This window comes from Bos indicus x Bos taurus, chromosome 8, assembly GCF_003369695.1.
Source record: "Bos indicus x Bos taurus breed Angus x Brahman F1 hybrid chromosome 8, Bos_hybrid_MaternalHap_v2.0, whole genome shotgun sequence".
Lineage (NCBI taxonomy): Eukaryota > Metazoa > Chordata > Mammalia > Artiodactyla > Bovidae > Bos > Bos indicus x Bos taurus.
Window position 1 is genome coordinate 101,644,766 of NC_040083.1, and position 18,395 is coordinate 101,663,160.

Here is an 18,395-nt window from a genome sequence, read left to right on the forward strand (position 1 = left end):
TATAGTTCACAAAGCTCTTAATGGCCTTGCCCCCTATTCGTCTGTCCAGCTTCAACAAGTCTCTCCCTTATACTCTCCACTGAGTTTCCTTATTTCCATGTTCCAAGAGCTCTGTCTCTCATTGCCAGTATCTGTGAATGGACATTCGCCCTCCCTTTCTGCCTGGCTAACATAACACTTCTTCATTTCTCACAAGTCAGCTTAACTATCATTTCTCTGTACATCACCTTTGATTCCCTCAGCAAGGTTAGGTCTTCCAGCTGTATGTTCTTATTACAACCTCTAGTTCCCTTTTTATAAAACGTTGTATCTATAACCACTTAACAAATGTTCCTTGTTATTCTATCCTCACTCTAATTGGCACACAGCAGTAGTAAGTATTACTGAATGATGCAATGGGCTCAATTCACATCATAGCTAACTTAAAAAAAAAAAAACTAAAAACAGCAAAGCAAAAGAAATTACTTACCAAATAGTATAAAAAGTCCATGTGGTGTGATAAGCTGTTTGAAAAGGAGAACACAAAATGTAAGGGTCTCATTTAACTAAAAATTTTTTAAAAGTTTACTTGTAAAAACCAGAGTTGACTGTGTTTAAAGTGTTGCTTTTTTACATGCTTCTTTATATATATTAGTGATGAACTTTAATACAAATTCTTAAACATTTCCATTTGAATTCAACTCGAAGTCAGAAGGCACAGTATTTCCTCCTGAAAGACTTTTTACATATGATACTTTCCAACTCACATCAGGATTAAGATTGGTGACAAGCAGAACGGAATTTCCTGGCATCCCACCAGCCCCAGGAATGGCCATCCTTCCAGTGACAGCGGAGGAGGTGATTGCGAGGGGACCGAGCGCTCCGGGACCTAGTCCAGCTGGGACTGACAGACCTTTATGAAACAGCAAAAGCATTTTGCATTCTAGTTATCTGGAGAATTGGAACACTTGATGAGACTTAAGAAAACAAATGAATGAAAAAGCAAAAATAGAGAAGAAAATGCTTCAAAGCTACCCTAAGGATAACAAAGGTCAATCCAGACTCTGGAGGTAGAGCTTCTCATTTGTTGACATTATCATACTTAATACTCTATTATTTATATAACACTTTGCAGACCAACAAAATTCACCAGTCTTAAAGCCATGAGGTTTTTTAAAAGGGTCTATAACTACCAGTACTCCTTCTATGCGGGGAGCCGGTGAGGCATTCCACTCATGGCAAAGGTCATGAGGAAGGAGGCTCGGCATACGCAAAGGCGGGATCGAGCCTCAGGAGTCCACCCGGATATTCTCGAGCATTTTCCCCCAAAAAACCAGAGTCTGCCTACTTTATTGCTTTGTGCTCTCACCTCTGACTTTACTAGGGGCTGTCCCCTACCACCATCTCTCTCTCTCTGTGTCAAAGAGTTAACTTACAGCTCCAATTAATAAAGTTCCTGGGCAATTAGGAGTGTTTAAATCCAAACCCCTCTGATGGCTCTCTAACTCGCCTGACAAGTTTACCCGGACTCCTGCAGCTATGCATACGATTGTTTACAGTCTCCTAGCCTCCAGAGGCACGGGAAGCTTAAGATATTCAAATAGCTTAGAGCCTCTCAGAGAGTTAAAAACTGTCAGAATAAACTAGTAAAGGATTTCATTGATGAGTCAATGCTTGTTGCCAAGTTTTCACATCCCCTGAATTGTATCCTTGAATATGTATCAATTAATAGTGGGTATGTAGAAAAAATAAGTAGTGGCCTTGGTGTTAGTAACTTTAGACCCTTAAGGTAATAAATTCTTTCTTTGTTGTAAACCCATTACACATCCGCCCTATAGGAATGCAATTTTATCTTTGGAAGATGGTGCCAAACCTTGAAATAATTACTCTTAGAGAAAATAAGTCTTTGTTGATAAGTCCTTGTCAAGAGTCATAAAATGTTAGTAGGCCTTCTGGCCAGAAGATGATGTAAATCACCTAAACCATTTGTATACGATACATTTGCAGGAAAGAAACCTTGGTTTTTGATAAGAACCAAAGACTGCTGACTTTGCATCCCCTATTATCCTCTATGTGTAACTTAGGGTATAAAAGCCCCTGTTAAAAATAAAGCTACGGGCCTTGTTCACCAGCGCTTGGTCTCCCCATGTCATTCTTCCCTTTAACTTCCAGCTGAGTCTCCATCTGGAGCGCGGAACCCACCACGCTTACTAATCATGCCTGGGCTTTTAAGACCCACTCGAGAAGGAGTCTAGGGTGAGACACCTTCCGCTATTCGAGAGGGCGCCTGCGGCCTACGTAAGTGGTGCAAACTTCTTGTCTTGAAGTTTTATTGGTCTCCCGCGTAAACCAAGCTACTCAGCTTCTTTTCTCCACTGAATTTTCCTACTGAGCTATCCTCATTCTATTGTTCTCTATATCTCTAATTAGCATACAAATAGTCGCCTAGGCCGTCTCTCCTTCGAATACCCTGGATCAGCTGGGGCTGGTCCCCGGCACTTCTATTTCTTGAAATAGATATATTCCAATACATTTCTCTAAAGCAGATGAATTTTTATATTGACTTCTACCATTAAATCATATATATGTGTGTGTGTGTGTGTTTATATATATACATTTTAAAAGCCCTTCAGCAGAAGTCACATATATGCAAGCTAGGTAGTAATGCATGTTCTAAAACTGGACTGTGGTAATGACTGTACATCTCTGTAAATTTATTAAAAAATCACTGGGTTGTACATCTAAAACAGGTAAACTGTATACATATATTCTGCATGGGGAAAAAAACATTTTGTAACCTTGTAAAACATTATTACCATCAACAACAAATTTATGGAATTCAATATGCTTTTGGAGCAAGAATTTTCAGAGCTCTCTATTCCCTTAGATACTGCAGAAGCTACTGAAAGCCCTATGATACTGGAATATTGACACTACATACAATACATAAAACACTACACTTCCTCATAAGGTCCAACCATTTGTATGCTCAGCTTAAAAACTATATAAGATAAAATTCCAAGCTGATGTAAAATGAGCCAATTCTTTAAGGTATTGATTCTTTAAGTTCAAAATTCCTTATAATAGAGTCTGGCCACTTCATCACAAATCATGTGTGTGCATATACCCCCTATCACACCTGGAAAGCCTTATCAACTCAGGAGCCCTCTTTATGCAGTTTTTTCCTCTTTTTTACCATCTACTACAGTGTCTTATAGATACAGCATGTCAAAAAAATATCTAAAATGAAGAAACCATATATCACTACCTCCAAATGTGTAACTCTTGGGATCTTCAAATACATAAACACAATGTATAATGCCTTCATTTTAATGAGATAGATAAGATCACTCACTAATTAAACATATGTTAAAATGTCTTAAAACGACCAAATATCCTAAAAAATAAATCTCAACCTTTTAAATCACTTTCTTTTTAGTTAACTTCATCCTCTCTCCTGAAGAGAAGAGTTACAATTCCCAGACTTAGAAAGGGAGGATACTAAGATCATTGTCAGAAAGGAGCTATGCTGCAGTTTAAGATAGTTCTATTCACAGATCAGCTGGACGCTATAAAGGTAGTATGTAGACTAGACTTAACACTGCATCACTCTTCCAACCATCCACCTCAATTATTTTCTTTCAGCACAAAACCATAAAGTATTTTTTCTTATTATCAAATTCATTTTATTATTTGGAAGAGTCAGAGTCATTATCAAAGTATTAACTGATTGTTCTCTCTCTTAATTATTTTCATTAGCTGAAGAAAAAAATGTGTATACATGTATTTTTTTTCTGAAATAAAACAGCATGCATATCCTCTATAGTAATCTTCCAAACCCATTAATTTTTTTTTAAAAAGTACTTACAGATAAAATAGTCAATGTTTATTCATTCAAATGTTTGCTGTCTGCATATTAAGTACTGAATGTCATTAAAGGCAGAAGGACACAAAGATAAGTAAGACAGAAGTCTGTTTAACATGTAATTGAGCTGCTTATCAGCAAGCAGCTCATCTATTTTATATAATAACCAAAGAGATAAACCTAAGGTTATTTAATATAGTCAACCTATAGTTATCTGGGCCAATGGCAAGTATAAATGATGCAGAACAGATAATAGAATTTTAGTGTTGAGAAGGAAACCAGAGAGAATTATTTATAAACACAAGGAAGCTGTACAATCGTCTATTGTCCATGAGCCACTTCCATGATTGATATACGTAATGCTTTTTTGGTAAATCCTTCAAACATGGTCATATCTTTCATTTTGATAAGTTCTAGAATATATAAACCATCATTAAGAAATCATTTCAACTTCATCTTTAAAAGAGTCACCTGTAGCTTGAGGAAATCCAATAGCGGGGGCAAATCCAGCAGCCCCTGCATATGGTGAGGAAATGATTCCTGGTGCACCTAATGGGGAAGAGAAGCTGAAATAAATACACTACCTTCTATAAAGAGGGTTATCAACACAATAAAATGGCCATATGAGAGTATATTGTTGACAAAGAGATTCTAACACGGAGTAAAGATTTGTCCAACAGATGATCCTTGCTGTGTTGTATAAGAGCCTCTGCCACTTCTGGAGGCTAATCCCTTTCAACTGGGTTCAAGGTTCAAGACTACAGCTAGAATGTTATTAGTATTTCATTCTGAGTTATTAGTTTGCTACTTACTTTTAGTTTATCTGGTTTTGTTATTTAGGTTGATATTCCTGCCCTTATTTAGAGCACTGTTTCTATGTAAAAATCATCAAATATTCACTAAACGATACTGTACTGCTGGGGTACTGTGCTGATAAAAAGAAATATGAAATAAAAATCCTTGCCTTTGAGAGGCTTTACAAACTAAAATTATGAATTATAGAAGATTCACATGCTGAGGATCTAGAGGTTTAAATACAAATATACTGCAAGTGGTCTAAGAAGAAGGGATTGCAAAGACTCTCTGGGACTGTCTGAAGGCTTCTCAGGAAGTAAAACTTGAACTGGACATTAAGTGAAAAGCAGTGCTTAGTGTGTACCAGATGCCAAACAAAGGCTGATATTCCTTCTCCATTTAGAAGCCTGGCGACTGTGCACCATCAACAAATACAGGAGTTAGCTCTAAATGGTGGAATCATTATTACTAAGAAAACAATTTGATTTAGGACAAATTAAGGTCGAGGTGATACTAAGACATTCAAATGGCAATGCCACAAGTGGAAATGAGGGGGTAAACTCGGAATTTCTAACTATTACAAGATACAGATTTGTAAATCATCTATATAGAAATAAATGTAAAAGCCATATGAAGAAGAACTCCACTAAAAATTCAGGGCACAAGACAAGAAATGAAGGAAGCTAAAAAGAGAGCCTGGGAGTATCAGGACACTTAAGTGGAAGACGAGCATTCTAAGGAAAAGAGACAGAGAACAGCCTCAGAAAACAAAACAATGAATCACAGTCCCTCAGGATCCAGAGACGGAATTTCAGGGAGAGGGTTCAGTGAAAGTCAGGGAGAGTGAGAAACATAAACGGGAAGCAATAGTTTAGAGCAATAGTGAGAAGCTAGACTGTACGAGTCAAAGGGAGGGATTTGGTGTTTTTTTTTAATGATAGGGTGATATGCATATTTATAGGAAGTATGTAGGCTGAATTTTCCAGAGAAGTTAAAAGATCACGTAAGTTTATTCTCTTCATTAAAGAGAATTATTTAACAGAATTTGTTAAATATGTGCTATGACTTATTAAAATAATTCAAGAAAACATAGTTATAAAGAGACTTCAGGGACAGAGCTAGCAGAGAGAACTGACAATAAATGAAGACACAAAAATGAGAACGGACAGAGTGATGAAATAAGAGAAATATCACTGAAAGCACATTAGGAGGCAAGCACCCCTCTGGCGCTAAGGAAGCACTAAGTAACACATACAAGAATCTCTGCCCTTGCTCAACTTATATTCAAGTAGGCTGAAGCTCATAGGTAAAATGATTCATTTTCAGAACAAATAACTATTTTAAGGCACAGAGGGAGACTTACCAGAGACACTTCAATATGGATATGAGTTATTATGAAAATTCACACTGGGAAGTTAAACGGAAGAAGAAATATGGTTGTCAAGTATTCACTTGACCCTTCCATCTAACTCTGGCTAGTTATGTGACTTGCAGTGTCTCCTGCAGAACATACATCTGTAGGCAACACCACTGCACTCACATGATAGGAACACACAGACAGTCATGACATAGACTGCTATACAGAAGCGTTAAGAAGCATTACGGGTTTACACCAGTTCTCTGATTTCTTTCACCCTCTGCCATGAGAATGCCACGTCTCAAATGGAGTGGCACCTTCAGCTTGGACCCTCGATCTAAAAGACATGTGAGGGAAGTTTGCAAAAGTTGATTCACAGTTGTTTAAGTGTCAGTTATGTGAGAGGAATAAACGTTAATTACTGTAAATCACAGATTTGTCAGAAAGGGAAGGGAGGTACTTTTAAAACAAAACAAGTCTAATACAAGTGGTTATGGGGGGGGTGCGGTATGAGGCAGAAGATATGCAGTAGGTTTGAGAGAAATGAGGAACATTTTTGATATTAACTCTCTTTGAACATTAAACAGCAATAAATGAAAGAACTGGCAAACTGTTCCAGGGCCAAATTTTAAGTAACTGTTTCCAAGTACAAGAACATTTGTTAATATTTGACAAAAGAAACATTTGTAAAGTTTCCATAAATCTACATTCCTCAAGTAAGCAGGAACAGAAACATTTTAGCAAATTAACCTGTTAGACATTGGTTTACACAAACTTTAAAGGAAAAGGTTTAAGATTTGAATAGCTATATCACAGGTATTTTACATTTGGAAAATGTATTACCAATAGCAATTAAGGGAATACAAATAGATAACATTTTTACCTATGAAATCAGTTTATCAATGTTTCAGTGTTTCTCAGTGCTATTGTTTATAGTAGCAAACCCTAAAGAAACAAGCTTAATGTCTAAATTGGAGAATTATTATATAAATTATGAGTCACTAGACAAAATAGAGACATTTAAAACATTACAAACAATATATATTATGGAAAAGAGGTCCAATTATTGTTTTTCAAAAATGTGGATATAGTAGCAGACTAAAGACCAACCTTGTGGCAGATATGTCCAATGAACAGTAAAAAGATCTTTAAAAAAAAACAAAAAAACCTAACAGCCAACAAGATGATTAAGAGTAACCTGGCTAAAAACCTAACTCTATCAAACAGCTTTGGTTTTATCATCCTCACGCTTAATGGACAAGATGCAAATCCCAATGTTAGCCCAAGAGGAAGGAAGTCAACAGGAGACGTCCATGACATTAATGCAACAGTATAAACCTAAAATAACCCATTCCATTACCTACTCCCCCTGCCTTCAGAAGACTACAAGGAAAGCTGACTTTGTGTCTAACAGAGAAGAGACAAAATAAGTTCTGAAAAGGTCTAACCAAAAGTAAGCTCTCATGCAAATTTTCAGCCTAAATTCACATTTCTTAGGAATTCAAGGGAAAATTAACAAAATTATGGATTTAGACTGAAATGGTCCCAGACACAGATCCTTTGATGTTGCAAACAAGTAAATTCTTTCTGGAAGAACATACCATCTTGAGACTAAGAAGTCTCACAAGTTATTTCCCAAGTAAGTGAATAACTCAAAAAGAAGAAAGTAGAAAAAGAAATATCTAACTGCAGAAAAATAACTGCAAAGACTTCAGACATTGGAATTATCAGATGAGGATTCTAAATAGTATGTTTGGAAAAATAAAAGCTATGCTGAAAAGTCTCTACAAGGCAGATGATACTTAAAAAAAGAATAAAATTTCTAGAAATAAAAAGCACAATTACTCAAATTTAAAATTATCAAACAAGTTTAACAACATATTAGACAAAGGTGAAGAGATCATTAATAAAATGAAAGGCCTTAAGGAATTATTCAGGATGCAGCTCGGAGAGATAAAGGAAAAAACAGGACAGAAAGTTTAAGATACTCAGATCAGAGTAAGAAAATTTAACAGGTCTAGTCAAAATTCCAAAAACTAAGAAAAGAAACAGTGTGAAGATGGCATATGTGGAAAGATCACTTCTAGGACCAGTAAAAGACAACAATCCACCAAATTAAGATGCTTCTAAAGGGTATGTAATAATATATTATGGTAATTTTAACTTCCATTTTGCTGATGACTAGGGATGCTGAGCATCTTTTCATGTGTTTATTGCCACTCATATACCATCTTTTGTAAAATATTTTTTCAAATCTTGTGCCCATTTTTAATGATTTGTTTTCTTATTATTGAGCTGGGAATTCCCTGTATACCTTGATGTAACTAATTTGTTTTCTTCAAGTCTATAAGCTTGCCTTATAGACTTATTTATTGGTTTTGTTTTGGCCATGTCACACTGCATAGCATGTGGGATTCCAATTCCCTGACCAGGGATTAAACTCGTGTCCCCTGCAGTGGAAGCACGCTGAGCCTTAGCTGCTAGACCGCCAGGGAAGTCCCCCTTCCTATGTTTTATTCTAGGAGTTTTTTAGGTTTAAGTTTACAGACAGGTCTAAGATCCATTTCAAGTCAATCTGTCAGTATGGTGTGAGATACTAATCAAAATTTATTTTTTCCAATATGGATATCCACCTGTCCAAAAACTACTTGTTGGAAGATTCTCCTTCATTGAATTTTTACACTGGCAATTTTGCTCAAAATCAACTCATCCTATATACGTGGGTGAATTTTAGACTCTATATGCTTCTCTACTGATTTATATATCTATCTTTTCAACACTGTCAAAGTCGTTTGATTACTGCACTTTATGTTAAGTCTTGCATTTATTTCCTTTCACTCTTCTAGATACTTTTCCATTTCTACATAAATTTTAGAAGTTCAATGCATCTTATTAAAGTAAAGAGAAAAAAATTAGAATATTTAGAGAAAGGAGTTAATAAAAGTTGAGTATGAAATCAAGAAACAACAACACTGCATTTGTATATTAGCAACACTATGAAAACCAAATGATGGCTAAAATTTACACTGCATCATTCTAAGCTCTTACGTACATTAGCACGTGTAATATTCATCACAACTCTTACCACTTAAGTATTATTATGTTCATCTCACATATAAAAAGACAGAAGTACAGAGCAGTTAAGCAATTTGCCCAAAATTACACAGATCAAAAAGACTGGTTGAGAATTAGAACCTTAAAAGTATAGCTCTTAGGAATAACTCTAACAAACATATGTAAACATACTTTCACAGGGAAAAGTCGTCAAACTTTACCCAAAGACATTAAAGAATACACAAATGGAGAGGTGCACAATGTTCAAAACCTGGAAGACTCTATTGTAAAGATGTCAATTGTCTTCTAAGTGATTTATAAAGTCAATATAATCTAATCAAAACCCTAAGAGTGCTTTTTTCCCCCTTTGAGGACTTGAAAAGCTGATCCTAAAATTTCTAAGTGTAAATGGTCAAGAACTGCCAAGATCCTCTTGAAGAATAAGAGACTTAACTGTCAGACACTGAGACTGCCGGTAATGACAAAAATAATAAATAGACCATTGGAGCAATGCCCAGAAAACCACTTATGCAAATATTAACCTCCAGTTAATGGTATGTGTTAACAATTCTGAAACTTTCTGTGTATTATAGGATTGAGCAAACGGGTAAATATGTTGAGGCCAATGGAAACTAGATCTCTCATTCCTGAAGAAAGGAAGCACAATATGAAAAACGGTGCTCAATGAGAATCGGAAGTACCAGTTAAATTGGAAGTATCAGTGCTCAATTAGAATTGGAAGTATCAGTGTTTTTTAAAAAACACACACAGAGAAATATATGAAGTACACATACACATCCACTTAAAGTTTCTAGAAGCAATGATACCGTATTATCAATGAGCATATATATATAGTGCCTTAATACTGATTTCCACTAAAGGGAACCAGGGCTCATTGGAGAAATGGCTGACTGCAATGCTAAGGCAGGGAAAGTAAAGAAGATTTGACACATCTTCTGCCAGAAAGTAATGAAGTGTGCATACAATGATGAGGACACGTCAAAAGGCCACAGAAACTTGTATGAAAGGGCTCCCACTGGCCAAATCTGGGATAGTTTGAACATAAAATGAAAAACAATAATATGAAATTACTGCTCATATAATAAGAATTTACAAGTGCATATTAATGTGAAAAAATAAGTAGAATGAATAGTAAATAAGTCATACAGAGCCAATGCACAGTATAATGAATATAGACAGTAATAGTAAAATGATGCAATGGGGTAAGTATCACTTATCCCAGTGATCACACTATACCATGTAAATAGAAAGTAGCACATTATAAACTTACATTCACATAAATGCAGTAAAAATGGATGAATGAATGGAGTGGTAAAAAAAGTCCTTTATAATAAAACCCCAGCTACCAAATCAGGAGGAAAGATGAAATTAGCAAATCACCAATACAGCAACAACCATCACGGTGACAACTATTTTAGGCAATGGATATTAAAGCTGAAGTGTGAAGGACTTCCCTGGAGGTCCAGTGGTTAAGACTTCATCTCCCAATGCAAGCAATCCAAGTTCAGTCCCTGATTGGGGAGCTAAGAACCCACATGCCTCGTGTCCAAAAATCCAAAGCATAAAACGGAATCAATATTGTAACAATCAATAAAAACTTTTAAAATGGATCACATCAAATAAAAATCTTCAAAAAGAAAAAAACAACTAAAGGGTGAAAAGTGGTAAGAAACAGGCTGTTTATATAGTCTCAACATATCTTCCCTACAAAAAAGTGTTTTTAATTATAAAGAGGAAAAAAGTAAGACAACTGGAAGAAACCACCTTAAGTGATCAAAGTTAACATCACCACGAATAGGATAAACTGGCAGCAATCCTGATGTAATGAAACGAGAAAGACACAACATTATTTCAGCCAAAAACCCAGACACACATATTGGGATACATTCTATTAAATACTCAACCCTGAACTCTTCAAAAACTTAAAGGTCATAAAAGACAAAGAATGAGGAAATGTTTCAAATTAAAGGCCTCCACAAGACATGACAAATAAATTAACCTGATACTGGTTTGGATCCCTACTAGAAAAACATTTTCTCATAAAGAACATTATTTTCACAACTGGCAAAATTTTTAAAAGATCTATGGATTAGATAATGGTATCATATGAATGTTAATTTTCTGATTTTGTTATTTACATAAGAATGTCCTTGTTCTTAGAAAATATACAATGAGTATTTAGAAGGGACATCATGCCTGCAACTTACTTTTTTCTTTTTACTGCAACTTATTTTCCAATGACTCAGAGGAAGAAAAATACCACACACACACACACACAAAGAGAGATGATAAAGTAAATGTGGTGTGATGTTAATAATCAGAGAATTTTAAGGATGCAGGAGATTCTTTCAACTATTTCTGTAACTTGAAATACTGCAACAGTCACTAAAATACTACACACTTTAAAATTTCTAAGTGTTTATATTTATAATGTCAAAGTAACAAAGGATTTTTTAAAACATGACACAAAACACAAACATAAAGGGTATGGCAAGTAAATTCGGCCATATAAAAATACCATGAAGAGAATGAACCAAAAAGCCAAAACTGATAGAAACTATTTGCAACACATAAAACCAACAAAAAGACTAGTGTCTAGGATATTAAAGAATTCCTACAAATAAACAAGAAATGACAAGAAACTAAATATAAAAACAGGCAAAAGAATTAACAGAAAATTCATAAAGAAGAATGGCCAACAAACATAAGTTTAACCTCATTGATAATTAGGAAAATTTCAAAGCAGCACTGTTCATAATGGCCTCAAACTAAAATAACCCAAGTGTCTATCAGTAGTAGCACAGATAAACCAACTATAATATATTCATACAGTGGAAATCTATACACTTGACAGTGTTGAAAATGGATAAGCAAGAGCCATATATGTGAACATAGATGAATCAAAAAGGAAAACAGTGTGCTTCCATTTAAATAAACTTCTAAATATAGGAGAAAAATCTCTAGCACTTAGGGCTGCATAATGAGTAGTAAAAAAAACAAAACCAAACCACAGGAGAAAAGCAAAAAAGCAAAAGCAGGACTACCATCAAAAATTTGAGACTACAGATATATTGGAGCAGGAGAATGGGAACACAATAAACGAGAGGGGTACAAATGGTGCTTCCACAGTATGTGTATACATTTTATTTCTTAATCTGGGTAATATGGATATTTAAAACTGTACTCAGGGGCTTCCTTGGTGGCTCAGTGGTAAAGAATCTGCCTGCCAATGCAGGAGGATCTTTGATATAGGAAGGTCCCACATGTCATGGAACAACTAAGCCCGTGGGACACAACTATTGAGTCTGTGCTCTAGAACCCAAGAGTCACAACTACTGAAGCCCACACGCCCTAGAGCTCATGCTCTGCAACAAGGGGATCCACCCCAGCTAGAGACCAGACTCTGGCTCGCTGCAGCTAGCGCAGCCATAACTAACTAAATGAAATTAGTAGAATAATGTTAAACATTTCATGAAAAATAAAAAAAAAAATTAAAAAACTATATTCACATATTTTTACAAGCTTTTCTATTAATATAATATAATACATCTCTAAAACAGATCAGGAAGACCCCAGAATGCTTACAACTTAGCTCTAAGAACCTGAAAGGGTAATCTTTAAAAGAAAGAACAGCTAGGTAAGTAAGGAACAGAGACCTGGAAGTGTAGCATTTTCAAAGCCAAGAGAAAAAAAAAGAGGGAATAGTGAACCATGTCAAATATTTGTGAGAGGCAGAGTAAAGTTTCATACAACACCTAAAGGTATTGTTCTCTGTTTGATAAATTACTTATCTTACAATGTACATACTATTTGCAATGACAAAGGACTTATTAACACAATAAGAAAGGATAGCAACATTTTGATATTTTATATTCAGAAACCAAAATTCTTAATTGTATTTTTAAAGTGTCCTCCTCCCACAATGCAGAACATCAATTACACCAACAGTATGTATTCAATTACTGGAATATGTGCAGTTCTGCACCTGATAGCCAAGCTTTGGCAAACCTGAATGACAGCCCCAGTTCCTATCACTTGCTATTAAAATGCTAATTACAAAGACCTTTGGCTCTGCCAAGTTGTACATATGAGTAGAGGCTGATAACAAATACAGCCCCCTTCAGTATCTACAAGGGATTGGTTCCAGGACACTCCCAGCCCCCTCAAGGATGCTCAAGTCCCTTTATAAAATGGCACACAGTATGTGCATATAATCTCTGCACATCCTCCTGAATACTTGAAATCATCTCTAAATTGCTTATAATACCTAATATGTTGTAAATGCTATGTAAATAGTTGTAAAGACAATGTAAATAGTTGCTGGTACAAGGCAAATTCAAATTTTGCTTTTTGGAACTTTATGAAACTTTTTTTTTCTCCAATTATTTTTGATCTGCGGTTTGTTGAATCCACAGATGCCAAACCTGTAGACATGGAAGGCCAAATGTATAAAACACAAAAACTTGGTTAGACTAAAACAGAAACTTTAACAATTCAGGGACATGAACTGAACAATCCACTTGACTTTTTTCAGTTATAAATAATAAAAAGCTTTTATTTTAAATTTACTGTTTTCTAGAAAATTTGGACAACTATTTGGCTAAGGATTCTTTTTTCTCACCTGTAAAATGAAGATAAACTAAATACCACTTAAAGTCTCAATTAATATTTTATGGTGTCATCTGGCAAAGAAAAATCAATCACAAAGGGTAATAAAATTTAATACCTTATCTAAATAATAAACCACATTTGAGTGCTGCAAAGCCAAAAAGTACATTAACCTAGTGATATATTCAACTAGGCTATTCACTACTTTTCCTTTTACATAAAGGTTTACTTCAAAAGTTTAGATTACTGAGACCTGATCTTAAATAAAAGAAGGAAGCTCTTCAAAGCAACATTAGCATGAGTAATGCAGAGGATTGTATTTTTATTAGTGCAAAAATGCAATTTCACACAAATTTAGCGTAATGACGAAAAGTTCTGATGTTTAAAAAACAAAATCCTCTTCTCTGAATAAAGAAAGAACATACTACCAATTCAGGCTCTTGTTTTAAAATATCACTACTTTAAAAAGGAGAAGTATTTCTCTCAAGAGCACTTAGGTCAATATTCTGCTGGCTATAAATCAACTTGTTTAAACCAATGGTAATATATAAGACTATTAAATCCAGACAAATGGTTGTATGGTTTATAAAGAATGAGCAATATTCTTTAATTAATGGTAGAAAATAAATTCAATTTTAGGTATCCACTTGTTTTTGACAACTAATAGAATCTACTAATATTAAGATTCAGTTAATGAAGACATTTTTGTTCCATGAGTCTCCTTTTTCTCCTGAAATCCTGAGAGAATCCAAGAAGAAATCATCTGACATATATGGATTAACAAATTAAACTTGTAACTTCAGAAAACTTGTTCTACGACCCAAAACAGAACTACTCACCAAAAGCAGCAGCCATAGGGGGTTCAAGGGATGGCTGGCCATCACCAGTGGGAAGGTCTAAGCGAGTGAAGTCTCTGCTTTTGTCATTATTATATTTCACATTAAGGCTGGTGAGCTTGGAGAAGTCAATACGCAGAGTGCAGCATGCATTATAGATATTCTGGCCATCCAGAGCCTAAAGCATGTAAGAAAGGGACTGATGTTTTGCAAGACAACAATAAATCAAGTAGCCTCTACTTTGACAAAAAGTGGCAATCAGGCATAAAGCAGAGAGGACTAAACTAAAAGCCAAAGAATTGTATTTCCTTTTACCTTTATCACTAACTGTGTGAGCCTAAGAGAGAAAATGAAAACTCTATTTCTCAATTTTTTCTTTGGTAAAGTGAAAATTTCTATTTTATCCATGGTAAGATAAGTGGAAGAGGAGAACTGTATAAGCTTGAAAAACTATAATACATTATTGTACACTACTAATTATGATTATGATTATTTTAAAATGTTTAAATATATTTAACATTTCATCTTAATTTATATTAGTGTAGTTTATATAGGTTAAGATGATATAAAGTCTTTGTAAATGGTACTTGTCAGAACCACAATATGTGAAACAGTATCAACCACTTTTTTTTGTTGTTGTTGTAAATTTATTTTCTTTGAGTAACAAGATTGAGGGAAGTTTTAAGTCAGAGTAGATACAAGACCAAAAATTAGCAATCTCTTCTTTCACAATGATAAGATCTTCTGAAGGGATATTTATAGCTACTAATGACTTCCACAAACACTTGAATTTACAAAAAATAGATATCAGAAACTAAAACACAAAAAATAAAACAAAAAATATGTGTACTAAAAAACGCTTACTTATCATAACCATTACTGACGAGTATGCCATCGTAAAGGTACAGAACAATACATGCAGGTAGAGGACACAGCAAATACCACGGTCATTCCTAGTCAAGAGCCAGACACTACGTGACACGCACAGTGTGCCCACCTCAGTCTCCATCTTCGGGAAAAATTAGAAATGCTTCAGACACTGATACAAGATAGAATTGGAGTTAGGGATAGATCTCAGTAGGAGATGGATCAAACATAACCAAACTAAAGGTGAAGTTTTATGTTTTGTTAAAAGACAAGCACTTGTGTGCCAAAAACAAGACAGTAGGAATTGAAAGCAGCATATTTCCTAAGACTTAATGTCTGTCAATTTAGAGCTCAATGAGATTCAACAGTGAATATGGTTGCAAAAATACAGAAATCAATCAATCTTTGGCTCACTTAATAGAAGTAAATGAGGGCACTAGAGCAAAGATAATTCTATTCTATTAGTTAGATTATATCAGGAGAACTTTGTGCAACTCTAGACTTCAAATATGACAAACAGAAATGAGTCCCAGAAATATAAGAAATGATAAGGGATTTGAAACCATTTCATATGAAGAAAGAAGTAGTTTTTAGACTATAAAAAGAGCAAAAGGAACAGTACATTTAAAAATGATAAATTAGTTTGTATATTTTTTACAATTAAAAAAAAAACATAGTAAACTATAGCACAGGAGAAGACATGATGACCTTTGGTATCACTAAAGTGACTATAATAACAAGTGAAAAATGAAACAAAGATCATAATTACCATTTTGGCATAATGTGCATTCAATGGGTCAGCATACTGAAGCAAGGCTTGAAACTGATTATTCTTTGTAAAGGTGATAATCTTTAAGACTGTGCCAAATTTAGAAAATATCTGGAAAAAAGTTCACATTAGGTTAAATTTAAGGGAAAAATTTAGCTAACTTATCCTTATAAATACAACTTGATTCATAAATCTCAGTTTTAAATGAAAATAATATCCTTTATTAAAACTACTGGTACCAAAATTACTTAAATCAGGCCTAAGATGTTCATGTTCTAACACCCATACATGGCTTAAAACAGTGCCTGACATACAATAGGAACTAAATATTTAACCTATTTTATAACTTGTCACAATTGGCACAGTACTGAAACAGAAGGTTACAACAGGGATTAATTAGTGCTATGAGATAATGGTGTTGCAAAGCATATACCTAGAAATGGAAGAGTCACACACAGATCAACTATTTCAGCCTGAGAATCAGCATCTATTTCCTGAAACTTTTATAGAAAGAAAACTACAAAATATTCAACAAAATGAAGCACAAAATGTCCAATGCTCTATTAATTCATCAAATAGTCATAGAGAATCGTTGTAAGCTCTGAAAAAAGTCAGGAGTGAACAAAGTAGAAACAAGAATCTCAGCACCGGTTCATCAATTTTAAACAACAGCACCACACTAATGCAATATCTTGATAATAGGGGAAACAGTACGTCTGTGGGGGAAGGAGGTATATATATTCTGCTCAAAGTGTTTTGTAAACTAAAAATGCTCTAAAGAATTCTAGTAAGAAAACAAAATGTGAAACGGGAGAAAAACTAGAAAAGAGAAAGAGAACGGGGGAGGAAACCACAAACAAGTGCAGTTAAGTAGGAAACAGTTATCAAGTTGGCAGATACATGTCCAGGTATATCTTGGCAGATATATAAAAAAGTCGCTTTAAATGCCAATGTTCTTAATACGCTAATTAAAATACATAACTGTTAAGAGTGGGCTTTTTAAAAAGTACATGCAAGACCCAACTCTAGGTTATTCGGGAGAAATCCATTTTAAATATAAGGACTTAAGCTAAAGAGAGAGAAAGATACACCATGCTAACACTAATTTTTAAGAAAAGCTGGCAGAGCTATATTCATTTCTTACAAGGCTGACCTCTGAAGAAAAATTATCAGGGATAATGAGGGATGCTATATAAGATAATGGGAGTCATTTATCCAAGAAGACAGAACAATCTTTAAAATGTATGTGTGTAACAAAAAAGAACCAAAATACTTAAGAAAAAAAGCTGTTAGAACTACAAAAACACTATTGTTGTTGGAGACTTTAATAATATCCCTCCAATACAGACTTATGGATAAGTCTGTATAAGTCTGTATTGAGACTGTGAACAAACGTATGGATACCAAAGGGGAGAAGGGCTGGATCTAATTGACATTCATAGAATAATATATCCAATAACAGCAGAATACGCATGAACACCAAGATAGACATATTCTGAGCCATAAAGCACACTTAAATTTAAAATAATAAAAATCATACAATGTGTATTCTCAATTATAGATTTAAACAAGAAACCAGTAACAGGAAAAAACACCTAGAAAATCAGAAGGAAGGTAGAAAGAAAGAAAGGAGTCTCTGCTCTTGCAAGGAAAGACAAGACAATAAATAAGCAAATAAATAACAATACCTGGTCATACAAAAGTATTTTGTTTTAAATAAAAGGGAAAGGGATGAGCGTGATGCAAGTTGGAAAGGTGCAAGGGTGCTCCAGGAAGGCCTCTCTCAAGTCTTTGGAGAAGAGGAATTAACAGAATGAGGGGAAGGTTCCTACAGAGCCCTGGTCACCAATGCTCTTACAACACTTGTTCTACTTCCCCAGCACAGAAGTTCATGGCCAGGGTTCCTACAATGCATTATGCTTTCCTCTGACGTCTCATTTTACATTTGTTTTTTCATAAGACAGAAACGTGTCTTGCTTCTTAAACCTAAGTATTCCCTATGCTGGTAAGAATTTGCTGTCATTACACACTATGTATGTGTTTCCTTAATAGGCAAATATCCTGCTTTTTTATTATCAGAAAGAATGATCATGAATAACTATCCTAGAGGACAGGCAACAAAAGATAAAATAGAAAAATTCAACTACATCAAAATTAAAACCCATGTTCACCAAGACTATCAACAGGATTGAAAAGGCAACGCACAAAATGAGAGACAATATTCTCAAATCATTTATCTGATAA

The 18,395-nt window shown here is 34.7% G+C and overlaps 1 protein-coding gene across 5 annotated transcripts in view; it reads right to left on the reverse strand.

The window, feature by feature from the left end:
* The window catches only part of PTBP3 (polypyrimidine tract binding protein 3), a 91,804-nt gene that overhangs the window by 12,417 nt on the left and 60,992 nt on the right, over positions 1 to 18,395 (reverse strand). For all 5 annotated transcript variants that reach the window (XM_027550512.1, XM_027550511.1, XM_027550513.1 and 2 more), the window contains 5 exons: positions 16,152 to 16,262; positions 14,519 to 14,693; positions 4,316 to 4,393; positions 747 to 892; positions 470 to 503 (listed from right to left, as the gene is read on the reverse strand). In XM_027550512.1, coding sequence (XP_027406313.1) covers positions 470 to 503; positions 747 to 892; positions 4,316 to 4,393; positions 14,519 to 14,693; positions 16,152 to 16,262 — 544 coding nt within the window. The remainder of the gene's footprint in view (positions 1 to 469; positions 504 to 746; positions 893 to 4,315; positions 4,394 to 14,518; positions 14,694 to 16,151; positions 16,263 to 18,395) is intronic.